We start from the raw sequence: 24,458 nt of genomic DNA, 5'->3' as shown, positions 1-24,458 counted from the left end.
ACACATTACAGAAACTTAATAGAACATTTTGGCTAAAGGATGGAATATATAATAGTGACACATACATGAATAAATTGTTACAGAAGATGGACACATGGATGGGTGGATGATACTTAAATCAATCTAAATCAATCTATGGATGAGAAGGAAAATGAGCAAAAAAATAAAAAAATAAAAAAATAATGCAAAAAATTAAATCAATGAACAAAACTACACACATGAAAAATAATAATTCACAACTTTCTATCACATGTCAATTAGTCCTCTGATAATGCCACAACAATAATACAAAAATGAAACATTTAGATCAGTCTTTGGAGTGGGAAGTGGGAGTATGACGCGTTCTGTCATTTGATTCTAATCGTTTGCTGTTCGTTGCAGTTTGGAAATGAAACATCGCAATCTAATTTATGGCTTCGTGTATGCATGTGTGTTTCTACGTGCTGCCAAAATATGGGTAATGAGTGGAAATAGTTATATGGGTAATATTTCAAAAACTCACTCAGCCAAACGATGAGACATTAATGCATACAATATTAATGGAGAGAACGAGACAGAGTCAGACTTATTTGTAATCTCATCAGTTTTTGGGATGAGAGGGGAGACATGAAAGCAAATGAAATCTCTTCTTCTCGCTAACATACAGCACACATGCAGAGACAGCGAGGCAGTCGGTTTAATGAGTAGATCCATCAGCTGGCTAAACGGGCTTTGAAACACAAATGTCCCTCTTAAACAAATGCATCATTGATGGTGACATTCATCATTCAGTCACTTCAGCCTTTGTTGTCTGACACCTCATCAGACAGTCCAGTGAAAGCAGAGCTGACAGATTATTGCAAACATTAGAGTAGTAACAGTTTACTTTCAGCACGCTGAAACAGTCCCATCAAAACTTCCTTGGATGTGACATATTCCACTTTTAAGTTTAGCTGCTGTAAGAGTACAATCATTTTGAAGTATTTCAGGCAGGAGGCTCTGCTTTTTGTTGCACTAATTCAGAGATGTTTTACGTGTGAATGCTAAATTTCTCACTGACAGATGGAACATAACAGGCACATAATAAGCACACTGACCTTCACAAGTTCTTTTTTTAAACTGTGACGAGAAAAAGTCGTAAGTACTTTGAAAAACATCTAAAGTGAAACAGAAGTTCAACCAGGTCCTCTCACCAGCTGAGAAAATCTGGGGGTGAAGCAAATGAATGACTGTTGCTGAAGAACCCCTGAACAAAACATCTGTGTCCCAACTGCTCCACTGAACCTGCTTTGTGGATAATAATAATAATAATGTAAATTGTATCCTAGAAGTTAAAAAGCAAAAAAGTCTTCACTGATTCATTATCGATTCCAATTATTGTAACTGACCGCTCACTGAGCCCCACGACCCCCAGTTGCTGGTACCACCTGTCTCAGGCTGTCCATTCAAGCACAGGACATGTGCAGTTTACATTAGAGGTGCCAGATTGATCCTCTGTTGGTCCCTAACTGACTGAAGTAATCAAAAGCAGCTTCTCATTTCTAGTTGATGAACATAGATTTCACTATAGCAAAGGCCAGCCACTCTAATTAACATCAGCTGACTCCTTAAATATGCACTTAGGAGACATGGAATTAAAGATGCAGCTCTGTTCTTGAATCACAGTGGACTTGGTGTGACTTTTCATCTGTTCAGTGCCAACTGTTGTTGCCGACTTTAAACTCTCTGCAAAACTTCAACTGAAGACAAGTTAATCAATATGATACGAATGGTTTGTGCTCCCACTGAACTACGTGGTAGACTGACTTACCATTGTTTGTGGTCTGCGTCACAGTTGCAGTCATACTTGGGGTCAGTGCAGTTCCTGTCGATGCCACAGGCACATTTCTGGATGCCAGGTCCCGAGCCCCCCCAGTAGAAGTGCTTCTCGCTGGCCCGGCCTACCCACCAAGTGTAGGGGGTCCCATCTGGGGAGCAAACACAAACGGAAACAAACAAAAAAACAAAGTGTAAGTTCCTTTCAAGAACAGGAGCAGTCATGTCTCTACTGGTTTGAAGCTGAGCACCACAGTGTACTACTAAATACAACACTGTGTCTGCCACAGAAAAGACACAAACTTTTGTGAAGGCAGTTGAGTTGCGTTACTAAACTGTCCAAACTCCTTGCCATTGCAAGTGCTCAATTGTTTAATCATTAACTGTTTGAGGCTTTTGTCGCATTAATGTGATTTATATCGACAGCGTGCAGCTGCACGACGAATGTAATTCATTTGCTCAACGTGTTTTACACAGCTGGATGGTAAATGCCTTTGAGACAGGCAGGCACACTTAGCTGCAGATCACACCTGTGATTTTACAGATCTATTAAAACACAGATTCAGTGCTTCATTGACACGCATCTTTTAAATTATTAGATGCAGATCTGTGTGAAAAGAAGTGCTTGTGTGAACTTTGGTACTTCTGAGCACAACAACAGATATGCACAACAAAGGTGCTACACCTCCCTGTGTGCATGTGCGCCTGCAAATGTGTGTGTGTTTCAGTGAGTGGATAAAAGGTGAGGGATCTCTGCTTTTCAATAAGAAATGTAATATTGTTTTCTTTGCCTTGAATAACGTATTCTGGAGTGAGAAAGCACCCAGGCAGAGAGATAGGTGTAAATATTTTGGTGCCTGGAAAAACATCACTCACAATAACAGCAAGAGAGAATGAAACAATATTACATTTTCCCTCTTTATTCCAGGAAAATAAGCTGCATTGTCAATATCACTTTGTCATATCCTATCAGAGACAATGAAATCCTCCTGAGCCGTAATTTTTACAGGAGGAAATTGAAGCAGACTTGGTGCAGCACAATTGCATTGAGAGCTGTGATATACTGTATTATTACGCTTTTGATTTTCGAAACTGGGGCTAACCTGCAGGAGAAAGCTACAGTGTGTGTGTGTGTGTGTGTGTGTGTGTGTGTGCTGTGTGTGTGTGTATGTGTGTGCGTGGCCTTGGTGACCTGTGGGTTTTATTGTCCTCATAAAGAGAATTAGACTCATCTCTCTTCAGGCCACTGTTCAGACAAGCCATTGTCAATAGGATTAACACTGCCTGCTCAAGAGACTTCACTATCCTTTCCCTTTGTGTGGACACGTGTGTGTGTGTGTGTTTATACTATTGTGCTTCGACACAAGTGTGTACCAAGTCCGTGTTTATGACCTTCACAGGTCGTGGGCCTCCCCGATCACAGCCTCCCAAAACGCCTTGCCCTCAGCCCAATTAGAGTGTTATGTCAATGCCTTGAAGCTGATCTGTGGCCATTCGTTGAAGTGACGGCAACATAGAGTAAACTAAGTTGATGAGGAAAATTAAGCTAGATAGATAAATAGATAGATACTTTATTGATCCTGAGGGAAATTCAAGCTATTAAAAAAAGCTACGTCAAAAATCAGATCTACGGATGGAAAATTGCTTAAATACATAAATAGAGAAGTAACAATGGCTGGTCTTGCAAATATTTACAAATATAACAAATATTTCTCATGATGTGATGCGGGTGATCATGAAAGTCAACTTGAAAAGACAGCCGTCGCCCTCCCTCGCGTCTGAGCAAGAACATGCAGCGTGCAACAGTGAGCGAACGCCACAGATCACAGCCTCCCTGTTTGGCCTCTGACTAACTGCCATGTCATGAGACATCTGATTCGAGCGTTCGCTCTGCTAAATATTTTAGACAGGTGAGATGCAAGAAATGTGAAAATGCTTTCCAATGAAAACTCTGACTTGATCTTCTCATGATTTGTCTTTCAGGACAAGCAATTGAAGAAGAGAGGAGAGAGGGGAAGTGGTACAGCGGGGCATCAGGTGGAATGGGAGCTACGTATTGTGCCAGTTGAAGTCTCCTGTGTGATTCTGTTCAGGCTCCGCCAAAACAAACCACTGAGAAGTGGAGAGTGAGGAGGACGATGTGTGTGTGCGTGTGTGTTTGTGTGTGTGTGCATGTGTGTGTGTGAGACGACGGCATGGATGGATGGAGATGTATGGGAGGAGAGATAGAATCATCCTGGCAGAGAGTTTAAAATGGAGGGCCGCAGAGAGAGGGCACTGCCAAGATGAGGCTCAGCCTGTTTGTGTAAGTGTGTGTGAGAATGAGAAGGACAGAGTGTGTGTCAGGGTATAAGATGCAGGTGCACGGTAAGTTTCAGAAGTCCCGCTAGAGTATAACTAGTCCTGTGTGTGTGTATGCTAATGCAATATCACATCAGAGAGACAAAGGACAGAAGCGTTTGAATTAGATAAAATCCTGGAGTAGACTTGGTGGACCAAAGGTTTATAAGTTTAACTCATTTTAAAGTAAGTTGAGTAAAATCAGCGAAAGAAATCATCAGTCTGTATCCTGTAGAAAGGTGCCGAACAGAAGTCTCTGCATTCTCTGGACTTCTTTATCCTCTCAGCCTCAAAAATTGGAAAAAGGACATTTGGTTATGCTGCACATGGAAAACATTGCAGAATGACTTGAAAGTCGTTGCTGTCAGTGTTTTTAATCCACCTGGCTACACAAATGTATTTTGTCTCCCTTTGTGTTTCCTGTCAAACTATTTGTCTTTATGCTGCTGACTGTCTTGGTCTCAAAAGACACTTAATCTCCAAGTGAGTCTGCCGGTTAAAGGTTTAAAATAAATCACTGATATAGCCAAAACTATGTAGCTAAGTCCCAAACTGACATACTGCAAACCAGAACTATCAGTTAAACCAAAGGATGAATAAATAAAGTAACTTTCCAAGATCAGTTTTCTCGTCCGTATCATCCTCATAATCTTGACTACGATAAGGCCTGTGCTTTCGTTCCTCTTTTGTCTTCAGGGACAGCCACACTGCACTACTTATTATGACAGCGTTATCTATCTGCCATGTCAACGACACACAAAAACATGCATGCACTCATGCAGACACACTAAACTATCTACCAAAGATTTAATGTCTACCTTTTCATCTTGCTGGCTGTATCATTGACACTCAAACTCGCCAAACAAAGACAGACAGAGCCTGGAGAGGCAAAGACGAAGACACAGAGCAGGAGACTGTGAGGCGGGGAGATAAGAAGAATGACGGCAAGAAAAGAAGGAAACAGAGAAAGAAGAGAGAAAGAGAGTGAGAGAAAGAGTGTGGTTGCTGTCTTGGTAGTGATAAGCTCAAGCAAATGTTATTCTTATTGCACATGTTGGGCCTCAGCTGAGTTTAAGCAGTGACAGATGTGCACCAGATGTTTGTTGTGACCAAACGTGTAGGACAGGGTGAGCAGCGCTGAGGTTTTAGATTGCGACCAACTGAAAATCCCTCAGCCTCCTTCACCTACAGAGGGCCTTCTCCAGGGTTTGGTTTGTCCATTCTGGGCTACAGTAGAAACAACATGACAGACTCTGTGGAAGAGGACCTGCTCCCTCTTTAGATAAAAAGGCTTGTTCTAAGGTAACAAAAGCACACAATAAATCATTATTTTTTGATTATTATACATTAATGAAAATAGATATTATAGTTAATTTGTGCAAATATATTCAATTTGTGCCTTCAAACTCTACACACTAGATCTTTTAAGCAGCTATTTTCTGGGTACAGCTGGTACTCAGTCATTATGGATGGCTGATATAGCAGCACATTAGACCAAGTCCTTATTGTGCTGTGTCACTGAATCCATTTTTTTGATGTCAAAACACTTTTTTGCTTTAAAGAAAAAAAAGTATTAGCTGTTGGGGTCAGTGCCTAAAATATCAGGGTCATGTGGTAATGTTGGAAGCATCCTCTTCTTTGACCCAAGATGGGAGGAGAGGCCAGTTACTTCGGACTTATCACAGATTTTCCAATCATCAACTGGTTGCTAGTGGACAGGCAACACTTGTACATGGGCCACACTTGGTTCAGCTCAAGAGATCACATCCCTGCCACTCAGGCCATGACCTGAAAGGCTGGTAGATCCAAAATGGTGCTCAACATGCCAAGGCACTCATATCCCCCGTCTGGGAAATGATGGCCTTTAAGAAAGGCCAGAATGGCATTCATAACCTTTAGGTTTTGCCTTCTCATAACTCTCCCTCAGAAATCACTTTTACTGGAGTCATTACACCTAAAAATGATTATTATCGCCTTGGATTTACATTAAATCTCCCTTCTCTCCAGGCTGAATGGCAGGTGTCTGTCAGAAGGCAAATGCACAACCAAAAGATGCTTTGGTGGATGCACAAATGAGAATATAAATAGTTCCTTTGCACTCTGCACTGATCTCTAAGGGGTGTGAAAGTGAATCAATGCTCTTCCTCTCTCCCCTCTAACAAGATGAGCAGCAGTATTATTCAGGAAATAAGAAAGGGCAAGAATAAGTGTGAGCACACTGTCTTTGCTGAAAAACACCCACCAGGAGACACAACACAAAATGTCCACCCCTGCTCATGCTCTCTCAAGGGCTCTGGACAAAGACAAGAGTACCCACCAGCCCACACACACACGCACACACACATTTTCAGTCTTGGAGAGTTTTCACACAAAGCCGTGGATCAATTTGTCTTTGCCCGGGCGCCGTTGGTTTCTGTTCTTTGTTGTCATCGTTTGTTTGCATTTCTGTTTGTTGTGCAGAGAGCCTGGTGTCTCCACTCTGCACCCGCTGGTCTTTGTTAGCTTCCTATCCTCTTAGCATCTCTGTATTTGTAGGGAGACTGTGGGGAGGCATATTAGCCATGCCCCAGGATCTATCTCTAGAGAGCTACAGATAATACAGTGTGCATTGGCGTGTGTGTATATGAGAATAAGAAAGAGAGAATTTGTGGGCCTCTTTCTTTGTCTCTGTCTTTTTGTTTATTTGCACGAGTGTGTGTGTGTGTGTGTGCGTGCGTGTGTGTGTGTGTGTGTGTGTGTGTGTGTGTGTGTGTCAGTGTTTTCTCCTCGCTGCTCCTTTTAATCTGCCTCTTTGCCAAGCTCCCTTGTCTCTTTCTATTGTCTCAATCTTTCTCCTCTCCCTGACCACCTATCTGTCAGTTTACTTCGAGAACCCCTCCTATCTCACAGTCCCACCACCATTTTCTTCTACTCCAAGGCTCCCACATATTTAGGCTTTTCTCTTCTTCGGGGTCTCCTTTTCCTTGCTCTCTCATATCTCTTGCTCTCAGAGGCCTCTTTCTCTTTATCTCTCTTCCTATTATGTCTTTCTAGCTTCTCTTTGCACTCCTGGATGTCTCTCTCTCTCTCTTTCCCATATCTGCCTTGCACACCTTTTACTTGTATTCTCAAATCTGTTTGTCTCAGTTGCCTCTCTCTCTCTCTCTCTCTCTCTCTCTCTCTCCGTCTCCATGCTCCATATCTGGCTATCTATGCCATGTCTCCAAGACAGACTCTTCCCTGGCATCTAATCTCTTTATGTTCTTATTAGTCCCACTGTAATCTGCCCTTTAATCCATGCTAATTGCAAACTTGCCTTGCCCTGATCACGATCTGAAGTTGTATCTGAAACACAGACTGCCCTCCATGACTATCCTTCCTGGTTTGATCAGCAGAGAGGCTACAGTGCATACCAAAATACCAAATCTGTGATCTGTAAGTCCTTGTAATTCTTTGTACTTTTTTGAGAAGATGTGGGTGAAACTGTTTTAATAGTCTGAGGTATCTTAAAGGAGCCCAGTGAAATTTTTAGCCACTAGAAGCACAATGGAGGAATAACTTTTAGAGCAGGTCCCTGTTTTGTTTGTATTTTGTACACGATGACACCCACAAGTACGCACAGGCAGGTGATTCACTGCACAGTTACCTTTCAATGCGAATCCACAAATCAACAGTGGGTGTTGTTAACGGTGCAAGAAATGTAACAATGCATATGCAAAGACAAGAAATATGAAAAGTGTTGGCAAGCAAACATTGATGCAAACTTTTTAAATTCTAATTTAATTCTCCCAAAACATCTGCTATGAAATTGCTTGAGGAGGAAGGAAATGCATCAGCATCTGTTTTAGTGAGAAACTCTGAATGCAAACATGACTTTGTTTCCATAAAAACTACCCTGGGCGCTTTGAGGGTATGTAATAAATACAGCTACATGTTGGCTGCTTGGTGTTGAAAATAATCAAGCAACTCATTAATCTTTAAAATAAGCAATTTATGTATTCATTTCACAGGTACAGTTGTGCCCATTAAAGCCTGCCATTATCTGTAGTGCTGTGTTGGTGTGACTAACAAATCAATTTCATCATCACATTAAAAGGTGCAACATGGCTGCGTTTGCCCTCTGTTGCAAAGGGCACAAATGAATTCCATAAACCTTCATTTTGGTGCTGAAAGGAGGAGGTTAGAGAGGAACAGCGCAGAAATGAGTTCACTGTCGCCTGCAGAGCATGCAGTGTCAGTCGAGACATCGCCGTTGTCTACATCAGAACACTGAGCAGAAAGGCCGGGGAAGAATAATGAGTTATTTCAACAATTTCTACCTGAAAGCACCCATAATGCGATCCACCTCCCTGACAGCTGTGAGGCTGAGCATCCTTCCTGCGCCTGTTGTTCAGCATTACGCCACACTCTAGTAAATTCGCTCTGCATGTCTCTGCACCCATCTACAACTCTTCACAGGTCATCACAGAGTGTATTCGGCCATTAAATGAAAAACACCTCGGAAAGGGGAGAGGGGGAGGGAAGGAAAATTAATATCAATGGTTGTACCCCTAATTGGCTTGTCTGCTTGATAAAGGACACAATAACCCAACTGTGCTGCAATTACCCCCCTTTCTCTGACTCTAAAGTATGCACTAGAGCTGACACGCAAACTAAGCAGAATATGTGCACACACTAAAACACTCACCTCTGGCAGCGATTGCAGCTGACAAAAGTGTAGACTGAAGACCATAAACAACCATAATCATCATTACCGCAGGGTAATCTCAATCTCTCTCTCGCTCTGTGTGTGTGTGTGTGCGTGTGTGTTTATGACTATAAGTCAGATTTAGTGCTGTGTCCCCTCAGGTCAGGGCCGATGGACAGATGTGTCATGGGGAAAATGGCTTCTGCCAAGACACACTCGTTTTTCACTCTGCTCTTTTACTCACACCATCCATCTCCCTGCATATCCGTCAGGCTTGTCATATGGATGGGGATACAGTGAACAACACTCATAATTACAGAGGTGGATGAACGGGGCATAAACAACTCCACAGAGGCGAGGGCAAAGAGGAAGAGAGAGGGAACATCAGAGAGAGCGAGGCTAGCGGAGAGAAGCAGGCAGCTGCAAGAAAACACAATACTGAAGACACAGAGAAGACAAGAAAGAAACAAAGGACATGACAAGCGAGAGGAGTGAGGCGAAGCATCGGTCATGACAGAGATGTTGTGAGGGATTATGGGTGAGACAGGGAGTGTGGCTTCTTTATTGTTCCTCTTTGACAACAGATCTGTGGGAGCTGTGAGAAAATTCACAGCGAAGGTGTGAAGAGTCATGCTGTGTAGTTGAAGGTAAATTGTCACAGTCGAACCTTTTGTTTCTGTCTTGATTGTGAAGTTTCTAATTAATGAGGTCAGATATGGCAAAAAATAATACACGCTGTTGTATCACTTGAGCAATAAATCAAGAAATTCTGGTGAAAAAAATCTCAAGTGTGGCAGCGATAATCTCTGAGCGTCATTAAGAATGTCAGGAAATGGCATTTTCTCATTTGCGCCTCTCCCATGTGTTACAGGTCTATGTGCACACTGTATGAAGTCTTCAGTATTCAGCAGTTATGATTCATGCAGGGTTTTAGCTCAAATTTCGCAAAGGTAAACATCATATCCAGCAAAGAGCCATAAACTTTCCCTCTTGGAGTGTTAATAACTTTTGAAAACATTCATGAAAGCACATGACAAGATGTTCAACACTCAGCTGGGGTGTTTTGCTGCTTGGTAAACACAAACTCAAGAGGATTAGGATTATGTAAAGCACAAAGATGAAATGGCACTTTATAGCACTCTCAGAAGCACAAAAAAACCTGGTATGAGTAGCTGGAGCCATAAAGCTGTTTTCAGATACAATCCCAGATTCCAAATTTCCAGCTTATTTTTCATCTTTTTTGGCCTCAGATTACTAAAGGGGTCTGAAATTTAATCAGTTGATTGAAATAAATGTCAGTAAGTGAATTAATATTGCAATTACAAACACCTCACACATCACAGTTCAGCAGTGAGGTGCGTTCAGGCTATAAACTGACTGCAACCGAGTGCACGCACCCACGCAACACTCAAACATACGAGCAGACATGCACACGCCCACAACACAAGTCTAAATTTCTTTCATGTTGCTGTGACACAATACAACACAAACAAGTCTCTCTAGTGTCTATCAATTATCAAAGAAGCTCTTGCTGGATTTTGTCTTTGTATTACTCATGACAGGGATGCGCGTCCTGCTGACAACTGGGTGCTACGTTCATCGCCGCACCACTTTGTTGTTAGAAGCTTGATGGATTTCAGGCTTTTACCCTTGAAGATGGTTTCTTTTTCTTCTTCAGTTCTGACTTCTCTTTTTCCTTTTATGGTCCAGCTGTGCTGCTACCCAAACAACAGCAAATCCATTTCCATTTTCCTTTTTTTCTGTCATAGTTTAATGTGGCATGATCAAACAATATGCCTATCAAGTCACAGAAGACTGGGAAAAAAGGATAAAGACACCATGTCAATAATCATCAAGGAGGGCTGATTCTTGTCTGTGTCTTTTTTTTATTATTATTTTTGCTTTATTCCTGTCAATGCTGGCTCAAACACTTGGTCATATACACACTTAGCCTTCTTTTTGGCTTAACCTTGGCAATATGTGTCACTGACAGTCTGAAACACTAAAAAGTCCAGGCCTTGAAAGTCTCAAGGACAGGGTATAGTTTTGCTGGTTGCTTTTAAAGCATATTGTGTGTTGCAGGATTTCATCATCATGCCAGCCTTGAGAATTTCTTCCAAGCTTTTATTATATTCCAAGACGCTGAGAGATGGCTGCTTTAAAAAGCAGGCGTTTCAGAGGTGAACACGGTGTCTTTCAAAGGAGAACAAAGAATAACCTATGACACTCTTCTCTCATCCAGCCTGCTACATTCTTCTCCTGAGCTTCATTTCTACTCTGCTCTTTGTTTGCAGTCGATCTGCAGGTGAAGAGGTTGACCTCAGCGGTCCAGACTCTAACCCGCTGGGCTTCTCCCTGAACACACAAAGACCCAGTAACCTTCTCTATCTTATTTTACCTCTCTCACACACTCTGTTTTCAGCTGTGTCTGCTCTCCAGAAGCTCTCTCATTTCTTCCCTTGATATTCCCATCTCCCCATCTCTCCGCTCCCTCGTCCCTTCTTTCGCTCACTGCCCTGCTGTCTCCGTCTTAGCTTGAGCTATTGATTTCTGTAAAGGTTGACTGCAGCAGCCACCTTCCTTTTTCTTTTCTCTCGCTCTCTAACTGTCTCCTCTTTCCTCTCCAGCTTTTCAGCCTCATCTCCTTTGCTGTGTCTCCCACTTTTTGTTTTTTTTTTAACCAAACTTCACATTCTATTTCTTTCAGGGTTTATATTTTACTGTTTTTCTGTTTTCACCCATCTCCATCTTTTGCTCTCTCAGGGGAGGCTAAACCTTTGGCTAAAACTCAGTCTACATTTGTATGTCTGGCCCTCCGTCTCCTACTCCTACTCTACGTTGACCTGCCCTGGACAGAGTGAACTCATATTAGTTAAACAACACTGAACAGATCATAAGGTTCGTATTTCTAAAATATCCTATAGCACATAAATACAAATTTATTCACGCAGTTGAAGGACGCCCACATTTCAGAGAACATGTGTCCAAAACAAAACAACCCCCGAAGAAAACACTACTTCTCTTTAAGAACTCTTCCTTTTCCTCAAACATAATTTTAAATCCTTTCTCTCTGCTCTCCAGAGCAGCAAAGAAATTAAACATTCAAAAAGAAAACAAGATTAAATGTCTTTAATTGGTTTTAATTAAAAAACAAAACAAGTATGCATGTAAACATCTGCTAAATGGGCTATAACTTGTATAAAAACAGTTCAGCCCTTTGGGGCAGGTTTTAGGATGAAATATAAAAATGTGTCTTGAGTGCATCTAGTTTTTCTAAGCGCACAGTATAAAGGCAACATTGTGTGAGTGCTTATTGTTGTTTTTTTATGATGTTTGTAAAGTACTTCAACAATTTATCCCTTTTTTCTAAATAATGCATGTGCAAGAAGGCAGATGTGACTGAAACATGATGATGGACATAAACAGCTCATTAAGCTGCTGTCTAGTGGAGACTTGGTCATATTTTATAGAACACTGTCCACATGTAAGGGCACTCAGCATGATTTACTGTGACAGTGATTTGCGATAGTCGTTCGCATGCGCCGCGTTTGTGACCTCATATACGTTTATCATTTTATGTCTCTCTGAACAGACATGCTATTATGAACACACCAGCTCCTACTCTGAGACTTGCTGCAGAGGTTTCCCTATAGATTTTGGAAGAGCTCCTTGCGTATTAATGAGGAAAAAGCGATACTGCTGAAACTGTTGTAGCAGTCAAAGCTTAAAGACACCGCGCTCATATTCATGCAACCCATTCGTCATGTCATGTCTTGTGGAAGTGGTGTATAAATTTTTATTAGTGCATTAATAGAAGTACTGGATGGAATCACTAATAGGTTAATATGCTCACATATTTAATACATCACGGTGAAAAAGGTAGGGACATTATGCAGCAGAAGTGCCTCATGTTGTAAGGGTATTCCATGCTTTCATACTGTACTTATGCCACACAATAACCCATACAAACACTTAGATGTGTCAACTGGAGTTTTCATTAACACACCAAATCAAAACCGGTGAAAGCACAACACTAGACTGACTGTATGCAGCATGTAAACTAATGCTGTTGCTCTCATTAGTAGGTGTCATCTTTTCTACTTCCACAATAAATGAACAGCAAAAAGAGTCCGTGAATGGAAAATTTATCTAGTGAGGAACATAAACAGACTTTTCAACCAACAGGCATTCTATTTATCTTACACTTTAAAGAATGAACTAAATGCTACGCTTTTATCATAGTGGTGAGATTTCAGAGTCAATTATAATACAGGAAATAAATCAATAGCATATGGAAAACATTATTTTCCCTTCAACAACATCTAACACAAATCATAAAGGCAGTTAAATGCATCAACAGACTACAGCATTATTACATCTCCACTTTAGGTCAAATTGAATTTTGATTAAAAAAAACCCCCAAAAAACAAAAACAAACCTGAAGCATTCTGCAACGAATCACCAATTTATTTTCAGCTGTGTTGCTCACCTGCCTGTCATTCCTTAATAACCTGCCCATGACGTCTTGGGGAACATGATGACCATATTAGTAATGAGGACGTGGCTGACAGGTGAGGCTGCACCTGGCTTCTCGAGGCTCATTACAAAGCCTTAATGATGTGCTATGTTTCATAATTAGGAAACTTTTCAGCTTTGTGTCCATTCTCCCTGTTTGGTTGCTGGGTTGGCTTGGGGGGGGGGGCAGCACAAGCGCTTTGGAGAGCGTCTGGAAGATCTGTGGAGCGCTGTGTGGCAGCAGAAGGTTCTGCAGGAGTTTACATGAGTGCACATACAGGATAATAATGGGGTAAAGAGGGATTTATAAGCTTATTTGTGTCTGCAGATAAGCACATCTGTGTGTAATAAGTAATTTCCTTTTTACTGAGACAAAGTTTCTCTTATATATTTTCTATTTTGCTGACTGGTGTGGGTTAAACTTCAACACGTGATGTGATCTGTGGATGTGAAACTGCATGTGCGCTTGTTTGCACATTGCAAAGTACGTGCAAGTCTGTGTTAGCCAGAGTTGATATGTTTACACATGTTAATTAGAGGCAGAAATTCGTGTTTCCACGTCCAGACCTGTCTGGCTGGTTGGTAAAGTTAGTGTAGCTTGGGTGAAATGAAATCTGCATTTGAGTTTCAAAGCTTGTGGACATTTGCAGGTGCTCTTCATGTAAGCCCTTATGTTAGACAGTCAATCCTGAAAATACTGAGATTAATTTATTCTTAATAACACTGACTGACCACAAATATGACATATCTATAAAGAGAAAAAGGTGATTAATTAGACCCAGGCTGGATGTTAAGTTTGGGTAGTTCAAAAACACATTAACCAATCATTATGTTGTTATTGTAGACTATATAGACTGTTATTTTTGTCTGTGAGGAAGGACAGTAATGCAATAGCAGTATTGGCCTGTTACATGTTACTGGGTAGTCAAAGTATAAATCAAGTCTATTTTTACCTGTACATTTAATTCTCATCACAGCATGAAAGCATGTATACCTCATTATGAATCATTGGAAAGCACTGTAGCAAGTACATAGTGCATTAAGTGTTTTGAGTAGTGTAAATATTTGTGTGTGTGTGCGAGACAGAGAGGCTGTGCCAGTTAATGAGGGCCAATATGATTGAGGCAAAGTTTGCTGCACTCGCTGAGGAGAACAAATGATGAATACACTTCAGTCATTTCAAGACAGGCCTTCATCATTTGTCGGAGCTGTCAGACAGTTATCAGGGCTCACCGTAGGCAGCTGGAGAGGAGGCCTCGTCCATAATTGAAAATTGAGTTTAGAAAATGTCACATGTATCCGTCCATCTGAATTATAAGCCGGGAAATCCCCATTGGCGCGCGGCATGTAGAGTCCTGACAGTATCTATCAATCCAAGCTTCAACATTTTAGTCAACAGAGACAATCGCCAGTGGGGGTTTTGTTCATTTTTAACAAGGGGCGGCTTGTTGGGCAGGTACAGTATGAGAATACACCACGGGCAGACCTCTATCTTTACATTCTGTGTAAGTGATTTTAAAATTAGCAGGCAGGTGGCCGGCATTAGCTGCCCCAACTTTCAGATTCTGCACTTAGTATTAAATAGCTACTGTACTCTTTAAACCAGAAAACACTTGGTTTTACCTTTAAATCACCAGCTGAGTAACCTTTATATTCGTTGCTGCAGGGCAGGGCTGCCAATTTCACAGACACAGATTGAAAATAACAAAGAAAATCTATTAAAAATGCACCTTTAGGCCTAGGCCTAACAGTTTGACTTTCTCATATGATTTCTTTTCCAAAATCACAGTGAAGCTACTCTTTAGTATATACATTCACCTTAGAGTATCCAAGGTCTAACTCTATTGCAGTGGTTTCCAAGTGAGGAAAATAGAAAGCTAATCTATTCCGGTGTAATCGTGCTTTGACCTGACTAATGGAGGCTGCATACCCCAGGGCAAGATGTAATCAGGAAGACAGTTAATGAAATGAACAGGACCGCTTTCTGATCTTACTAATGTCCCTGACCTTCCCCGGGGATGACACTTAAACACATGTGAGCTCGCACTTATACATACATGCATGTGCCCTAATGCACTTATACATCATATGCAGCAGGCATGACCATAAGAATGGGCTGATTAATGTAAACACACGGATAACAAGGAGACAGCGTGTTACAAACATCATTTCCACAGCGTAATTATTATCCTATTATCTTGCAACCCTCTCCCCATTATCTAGCCACTAAATGGTCTCTGTGAGTAGGGGCGGATATAAGCACAGATAAATCGCCTGCCCACACCCCACAAAACTTTCACACAAGTTCTCAGTCTGAGTCTAGCGTTTCAAAAGGCATCATCTATTTCTGTATGTCACGACTCTGTAAACAGCTGTCAGTCAAGCGCTGTAATGACTGACAGAGCAATGTCACTTAGTGCTGGGCTATATTTACATGAATAACACAGTGAGCATATTAGCGTGGTTCTACGTATAGGCAGAGGTGCGTACGAATAGGTACATGTGCCAGCAAATGCACACACTGAAGCACACTAAAGCAATAATAGAGAAAATACAAAATCAGAACACGTCAAAAAGTTGTCAGTTTATGATCCCTCACGGAAGTTCGACGTAGTTAGGGCTGTCATGACTGCAGTATGTGCACTTATTAGTGCCTGGCAGCTCAGCTGCAACCTTGCACATCCATGCACATTTCCAATTAACTACCCTGACTTTCTGTTTCACACTGTTTTTTTTATATCCAGTCGCTTTTTCTCATCATCCATCCCTCTCTGTGTTTGTCACTACTGTAAACCACTTCACACACCACATGTCACTGAGAAAGCTTTCTGCTCCTTATCTTGTTGCAATGTTTGCCTTTTTCTTTCTTTCTTCTTACTTTCTAGACCTTTTGGAGACAAAATTTCACACTTTAAATGCAAGACCGCAACTTAAACTTCACCCTAAATAACATAATAATCAAAAAATTTAAAGACAAATGGAAAAGATTTCAAGTTTCTCGATTCTCTGAGGCGGACGCACTCTAGTAATTTTTGCTGCATGTTGCTTCATTTGAGAAGGATGTTCAAACAAAAACAAATTTGCCCTTTCAAGTTTAGTAACGTCAGCATGATGTAACACTGTAGAAGAAGGCAAATTTTATACATATTTTATATTAAAAATGATGCAATGCACTTATCTGCTTACTTCAAAAAAGGTGCTTCAACAGCACCTAGTGTATTTGAATTTTTAAAAAGTATGAACTGTCCATATAAAATAATTTAATAAGATACCACAATATGAACATAACTGCAGTGTTTACTATCAACTGCTGGAAGGCATTATGGCATGACATGCATGATATACAAAGCTGTCCTCGTGTCCATATGCTGAACCTCAGTGTACTGATAGACCTCATTCATTCCCCAATCATGTTCTTATGATATTAGCAGTTTAGGTGCAGCCTCAGCTCCATCCTTGTGTACAATGTGCTTCAGCCATTGGGTGGATTACAGCAATGCATCAAGGTGCTTGCAGCAAAATGAAAATGTAATTCTCTGAGCACTTGAGGGAAATACAAGACAAGGGGGTCAGGAATGATTGCTTGTTGGAACACGATCACTGGCTGTTAAAGTGAAGTTGTCCCAAAGCTCTGACATTCCCAAATGACAAAGCTCCTGTTATAATTCCTGGAGGTCATTCCAGGGATATGGTTCCCAGGAAGATTATGGCTCATGATTGGTGGGCTACAGAGGTTTCTCCTTGGTGTATGGAAGCAATCTAGTCAGTGCAATATCACCTCCAGACGTCTTTTAATCAAGGCATACATGCATGAACGCATGTATGTGGACACAGCCCTATTAATACAGCCATGAGATGGACACTGGGGCACACAGGTGACAGCTGAGAGAGTTAAACGCTGTTGACAGTACAAATGGTTATTGACGGATTGTCACAGTCTGTAAGAGCTGGTGCTAATGGAAAATGAAGGAGGGATTCATTTAAAATAATTAGCTGTGTGGATTTATCCTTGAAATAGCTGTAAAGCTGCTGATCATCATCAGAATTAAACACAACGTCATTCCAGGTCAGTTAAGCTTGACCAGTTTATCAAACAAGAAAAAGGTGTCCGACTCCCTCGATCAAATCATTTGAGATCACATGAGATAACTATGTGTGAGGGTGTGGCAGTTATGTTCTGCATCGTATTACAGAAGAGAATAGCATGAAAAGTACATCACAGCCTCATAGCTTTACAGAAACAAAATCAAACAGCATCACTTCATCAGTACGCAGGGCTCAAGAATAAGGTTTGCCCAGGCCAAGTAAACTGCCACCTCAGGCTAGTGAATCTAACATCTTGCTTGCCTGATCAGGCAAAAAGAATTTAACGCACTGATTTCTCTTTATTTCCAGAGCTGATGGAGGAAGTACCTAAGGAGTGAGCCATCTTGCTTTTTGTCCCATCTCTGTTTAGTGTTGCATGTGCTGTATGGATTTGGCACTCATTGGTGAAGACATTAATGAGCTGAAGTGCAAGATCCTGGAAACAGGGCTTTGGTTGGGTGGTGTTAGAGAACGAAAACAGAAAGAAATGCTGAACCCTGATAAGCTTTACACTCCGCTGGCTTAGTTTGTGTGCAAAAAGCCAGAACTCCATTGGTAGGAAATGGAATTAACAAATCTTGTAAAAACATAAAGCATTGCTTTAATGACCCTGAAAGTACAGCATGGAGCAGTGTTTTATTAATGGTTAATAATATTTAAACCCACAGACCTTAACCAACTTTCATTCATTTAAAATATGACCTAACATATTTCTTGTGATAGCCACACTTCTATGGGTTCATATAATATTTTCTCACATGTATTATGGGCTTTTGGACTTGCAAAACACTAACTTTGAAAGAAAAAAAAAATCTTTGTTGAGTTCTAGAAAGAAAGAACTAATTGGCTGACACAAGTTGTCATGCACTCACCAAACATGAACACTGCAGCACACGCAGCAGAACCTTAAACGCAACGTGGGGGGAGAAACACAGGCTCCGTCATGTCTGGTTACTGCGGGTTTGTTACCACACTGAACGCCATGGTGGGTACACTTAAATTAACGCAGAATGTGCGGTCGAGCTATACGAAATATTAATTTACATACACCAGACAGCTGAGTGTTTTGTGAGAGACAGAACAGTGTCGAGCAAAAGTGATGGACTGTCATGACCTTCATGGTTGCTGGCAGCCAACAGTAAACAGAAACCATATCAGAGAGTGAGAAAGAGAAAGAGTTCACAGTAATTGGACTGAGGGGTGATATAAGAAAAGAGAAATACTGATATTAAATCACAGTGGAGCAGTCTGAGAGCTGAATGCGACGGATTCCTTACTAACAAGGCACAGCAACACACAACTCATACTCCTTGTTTTTCTCCTTCTATTGAATTCTCATTGTATTTCCACTCTGTGGCAACTTCTCTTATGTAACCTCCACGCCAATAAGGCTTTATGAATTCAGCTGCATTGAGCTGAGAGTGCATGAGATACAATCCAGGAAACTGAGGTAGGAAAAGTGCAAAGCTCACATGCCAATCCCCACGGTCTGAAGGTTTTACTCTCCTTCTCCCTCTTGAACTCAAGACCTTCCTTTTCTCTTCTCTGCTACGTAGATTCGGTGAGCAGAGTGCTGGAGACAAGGGCTAATGTACCACAACGAGAAATGCCAACCCATGCGAACTTCGCTCTTTTACTCGTGGATTCGCTCTGTTTCAAGCTTCTCCTTTTCTTCGTTCGTTACTTCCCTATCTGATTAGATTACATTACACAACTTACACTTAATTTGTCTTTCTCTTTCTCAGTGCTGCATTTTTTCTTTTTCTGTTTTCTCTCTTCTTCTGCAGTCCATCTGACAGTATGAGACATGTCCTCTCGCTTCGGCTGAAGACCCTGAAATCTTTGTTGTTTTTGAAAGTGAACAGACATACACATGCGGGCACAGGCACACACACACACCTCCACAAATCCCAAATGCTATTTCCAGTGGCTGTGGAGCTGGAGGAAGACAGGGGCTTATTGAGATGAAGCATGGGGCCTTGGGGGTGACAACGTGGGCATGACTGTCTGCCCTGCCAGCCTCCTCCTCCTGAAACTCTACAGAAACTAAACCCCACCAGCGACCACAGCTAACCAAGGGAAAGAGAAAGAGATAGCAGCATTTCAGTTGTCTGCTTTTTGCAATTCATCAACCACCCTCCAACGGCAATCTGTGCAGTTAAGTTATCACTTCCTGGAAGAGAAACAGGGATTCTTCAATCAAACTGTCTGAAAACATGGTAGACCTGGTCAACCCAACTATCATTCATGCAGAATGCCTTAAAATAGATCAGGTGGCATTAAGAATGTGCTGTGCTGCCCTGCTGTGAATGAATTCAGATGGTCTAATGGTTAATGATCAGCGAAATCTGTACAGCCACTGACAATTCCTGCAAATGGGTAGAATTATTTAAATGGTGAAAGTCATTCATACAGCTATCTTCTGAGAAAGAGCTAAAAGCTCATTTTGACAGAAGTAAGCTTTTCATGCATCACGGTATAATGTCACCTGGAGAAACACCTGCATGCATAAAAAAGCACCTGGCAAGTTTGATATCCACAACGGATTTAGTATCTTATGTCCTTATGACTACGCGAGGATGATGTGTCAACATGTTTTATTTATAACTGTAGATGTGACTAATACATTACAGATGCTCCAGTAACAAATTCCCTATAGTCTGTATAATTATTACACAGAAGAACACGGGACTAAATGCATAATTTTTCCACAATTAGTATAACCAGTAAATTAGATTGGCTTTTATGAGCAAAAAACATAGTGTCATTTTTTCATCATAAGAAAACATTAGCCAGCACAATGTTGTTGAAATTGGCCCATTGATGCAACAATTTTATCTTTTTAGCTTCAGTGTGCCTTTTGTCACAGAGTGCATCTTTATATTGAGAGATCAGTGCAGTCTAAAATATCACTTGAGATATTCTATTCTGGATGAGGACCATGTGATGTGGAATAAAACTTTCGAGGAGTTAAGGAAAACAGTGATTTTGAAGAAAATCTTAGAAGCTTTTCTCCTCATTCAGGTTATTTCACAGAAAGGAGAATGCTTACAGAAACAGAGAGAGAGGGATATAAAGCCAAGAAAAGGAAGAAGAGTAAGAGAGAGAAACAAAGACGAAAGCTTGATGTTGAGCGACACACGGAAAGAGAGACGGGTGGGTGGAAATCGGCATATTTTGAAGTGCAGATACAGGAAGGCTGAACAACAAAGCAAAATCCACTGTTGGTGTTCGCAATAGTCATGCTACGTTATGTGATCCTGTTAGCTTGCCTGAGTTATTGTGCTGGAAGCACTGAGGGGCAGCAAGCACAGGAGGCAGTAGGCTTCTCAGAGCCACAGGGATAGAAGGCTAAATGACAGATGATACACAGATTTAAACACCACAGGATGGCCCAAGGCAAGCTGGGAGCCACAGACAAGTATCCTTCTACAGTAATGCAGACTCTGGGAGTGCATACTCAAACAGATAAACTCTGAGGGACTCGTACATTAGGCATGCACACATCCTGCTGTACTTTCACAAACACTCAAACATGCTTGCTGTGTCTCATTTCAGGGGCTGCTTCCTCTGAAATTTGGATTTCAAGAACAAGTGCATCCTAATGGGCTGACAAGTCTGCACCGTTCTAAATGCTTCTCCATATGTGGCTTTATTTTGCCCACACTGGGAGCCCAAAAGCCAGCATTAGATCTGTTCTCAGTTCTCAGTTCATCAACTAATTTGAGTCCTCTGAAGGCCACACCATCGGACATCACGTCCTTTGAAAAAGTTGGCCCCTGAAATGACTCTGCTTACATCCCTTTTACATTTGCACGTACAGAGATGCCTCTATATCGTGCTGTGAATCTAATCTCAGTTTACAGCCCACCACATGGCGTGAGTCTTCCAATGCACCCTGAAAATGGATTATGATAATTCCATAACTGCCTTGAAAGTCAGGAGTAGTTGTGCAGAACCCCCCCCCCCCCACACACACACACTCCACCCCCAACCTCCTGCACAGTTGCACAGCAGGAGACACCAGTGGAGGGATCCACTAACACAGACTTCTATACAACCTTTCATGTTCCTCCTGTTTTTTTGTTCTACATTTTATTTAATGTCTATACTTCCTACCTTCCTTTCCTCTCTCCATTCTCACATTCTACTCCATCTTGGTTTTCAATCATTTGGCTGCTTCTGTCTTTATAAGTGAATAGACAGCCATACACACACAGCCACGGCACTTTTGGAAATGGGTGAAAGCTTTGTGACAACATCAAGTCCTGTTGTGGCGCCTATTGTAAGTGCGCGATGTTGCTGACAACTAGGACAATAAAAAAACCCATGGCTTCACATCGAGGCAGAACTGATGGAGAGCGATGTGGCATCTCCAGCTGTAATATTTCTCAGAGCATTGTGATGGTGTGCTATTTTCCACTCCACATGGCACAAAACCCACCATACACAATGCATTCTCTCAGTGAGAAGTTGAAGGTCCCTACTCCATTTACAATAAAACTAAAAAATGAAAGCATGTAAAGAAAGTAATCTGAGCACCATTTTCCTCTGCAGCTGTGAGAAGCTGTGGGTAAAGAAAGTGGACCTATAGTTGGACAATGGCAGAGACAATGAAACATTCAGACACAAATAGAGAGGGAAAAATTCTAGTGTGTCCAATGGGAAACATAAACTGGAGAAATAAATTAATAAAATAGGAAAAAGTTTTGATTGGAAAAAACAAACATTTGTCATCACGTTTTTTTCAATTTGTGTTTTACAGCTACAGTGAAAAACTGCCCAGTATTCATGGGTGCCAGGTGACCAAACACACTGTAGGTGTTGATCGAAGTGTGCATTGACTGCAGCACAGGCCACCAGGGGGCGACTCCACTGGTTATAAAAAGAAGTCAGACTGCATGTAAGCTTATGAGAAAATGGGTCGACTTCTCACTTCATTTATCACCTTAGAACACAGTTTTCTGATGAGTTTATGGTCTCATTCACCTTCAGTATATCATGAAGTTCATTTTAAAGGATAACAGAGTACTCTTCAGGGTGTGGCTACCTTGTGATTGATAGGTTGTGCAGATCCTCCCTAGCTATGCCTTCTTGTCCATAAATGGTGAGTGAATTCTGATACCTCCCTACTGTAATTGAATAAAGTACAAAAAAGAACCTCTTTTTTGTTATTTGCAAACTTCACAGATATGACCGATCTCATCATCTAACTCTCTTGTTTTTGACGCTCTTTGGCAACTGACGTGATTCTTACTGATCATTGGTTTATCCCCTGAGAAAAAAATCTGGACATCAGACCTTAAGAAATCTGACTGGACTCACAGTTTATGAACTGAATTGCTGTCCTGGGTTGACACGCACCTATGTGAGTAAAGGAGCGCTCATAAATCACATCAAACTCTTTGCTCCTGTAATTGGATGGGATTAGTCTGGGCTGAGAAAAGCAGCCCTAAACATGGCTGAGCCACAGACACAATTTGCATAATTTAAAACCATAGGGGTTTGTAACAAGTGAGTTCCAAAAACGAATAACAAAAGGGAGGGATTTAGTTCAGCTGGTTTCAGGTAATCAACAAGACACAAATGAGAGCCTGATGTCCCAGACAGAGAGATTTGGCCATGTTAATTTATACTTCAGTGAAAAAGTTTAGGAGCTTCTCACAATTAAAGAATGGATGTTTTGAAGCAGGAGGTGATTGTTAGTGTGTCTCCTTACCACTGTGAGGAGAAGCAAAGCATTTGATCAGTCAAACGGCAGATGGACTAATATAACAAACCTGCCAATTGTGCGTTTCAAAGATCAAACCTTCAAATGCACTCAAGGTGTAATCAAATTATGTGAATTGACGTTACAACTTTAACGGTCAATTTCTATATAGTAATAACCTAACATCGGTCTGTAAAATCCGTTCTCTGTGCTAAGATACATATTTCTTTTTCTGTCTCAATACTACAAGTGATAACACTATTATTCAGTGTCTTAATCGCCTCTCATGACAGCCTACCATAGCAGAGTTGTTTAGATAGCAAAGTCAAGGTTGAGGGAAAAGTGCGTAAGGAGCGCCCACCGCAATGCATCACCCTGGGATGAAGCGAATGGAAACCTAAATTGAAAATGGCTCCCACCTTTGTCGGGTCAGCGATCTGTGTGTGTGTGTGCACATGTTCATGCATGTACGTGTCTGTTAACAAGAGAGACAGAAAAATAGAACAGAGTGAAACTGCATGTAGAGCTCTTTCTTGACCAATGAAGTGCACCTGCATGAAAGACAGGTTGAAATGTTGGAATCCTCATCGTGTGTTAGACATAAAATTGCCTTTCATGGTGCCACATAAATCAAAAACAGCTATGCAAGGACGGCCTTATTCTCTCTCTTTTCTGTCTCTCTCCCACTCACCCTTTTTATTCTCAGAAAAAAAAATACATCAGCCCTTCTTCTCTCCTGCTCCTTCTCCTCCCTTGGTGTTTGGCATAACTGTGTATGTGTGCCTTCTGACAAAACCTGCTCCCGACAAGCCAAGCCTGCCCCCTCTCAACACCAGTCTTATCTGCTAACATCGTGATCCATCACGCCGTGGTTCACTGAACCCCCCGGCCTCCCCCCCGCCCCCTCCTCCCCAACACCACAATCCTCCACTCTCACTCATCCTCACCTCCACCCTTCATGCTTGCTTGTCTGACCCATCCTTCCTTTCCCTCTCCCACTGTTCCTCTCCTCATCTCACTCTTATTTCCCAGCCCTGTGTGCCACCCTCCCTCAATCCCACCCATCTGTGCTCCATTTCCTCCAACATACCTCCCTCCCTCCCATGCTCCCTCCCTCCCTCCCTCCTAATCTCCCTTACTCCCCGACAGCCCTCTCACTCCCTTTTCCCTTCTTCAAGTGTTTATCACTGCCTGCACTCCAGTCATCCAGGCAGCCATGGTAGAGACAGAGAGCCCCCCCCCAGGTTGGTGACCCTTGTCAGGGGGACAAACTGCCCACTGCTGCTTGTCTACGCAGCTGGAAAATTAAGACTTGTGGGGGCGAGAAGGTTCAGCGTGTCCGAGTGT

The 24,458-nt window shown here is 41.7% G+C and overlaps 1 protein-coding gene across 1 annotated transcript in view; it reads right to left on the bottom strand.

Annotated features, from left to right (window-relative positions):
- cntnap2a (contactin associated protein 2a) overlaps positions 1-24,458 on the bottom strand; it is a 274,377-nt gene that overhangs the window by 49,968 nt on the left and 199,951 nt on the right. Inside the window, exon 16 of the mRNA XM_046371619.1 lies at positions 1,790-1,946. Within this exon, the coding sequence (XP_046227575.1) occupies positions 1,790-1,946 (157 nt within the window). The remainder of the gene's footprint in view (positions 1-1,789; positions 1,947-24,458) is intronic.

Source organism: Scatophagus argus, chromosome 18 (assembly GCF_020382885.2).
Source record: "Scatophagus argus isolate fScaArg1 chromosome 18, fScaArg1.pri, whole genome shotgun sequence".
Lineage (NCBI taxonomy): Eukaryota > Metazoa > Chordata > Actinopteri > Scatophagidae > Scatophagus > Scatophagus argus.
This window is presented reverse-complemented; position numbering and strand designations above follow the sequence as displayed.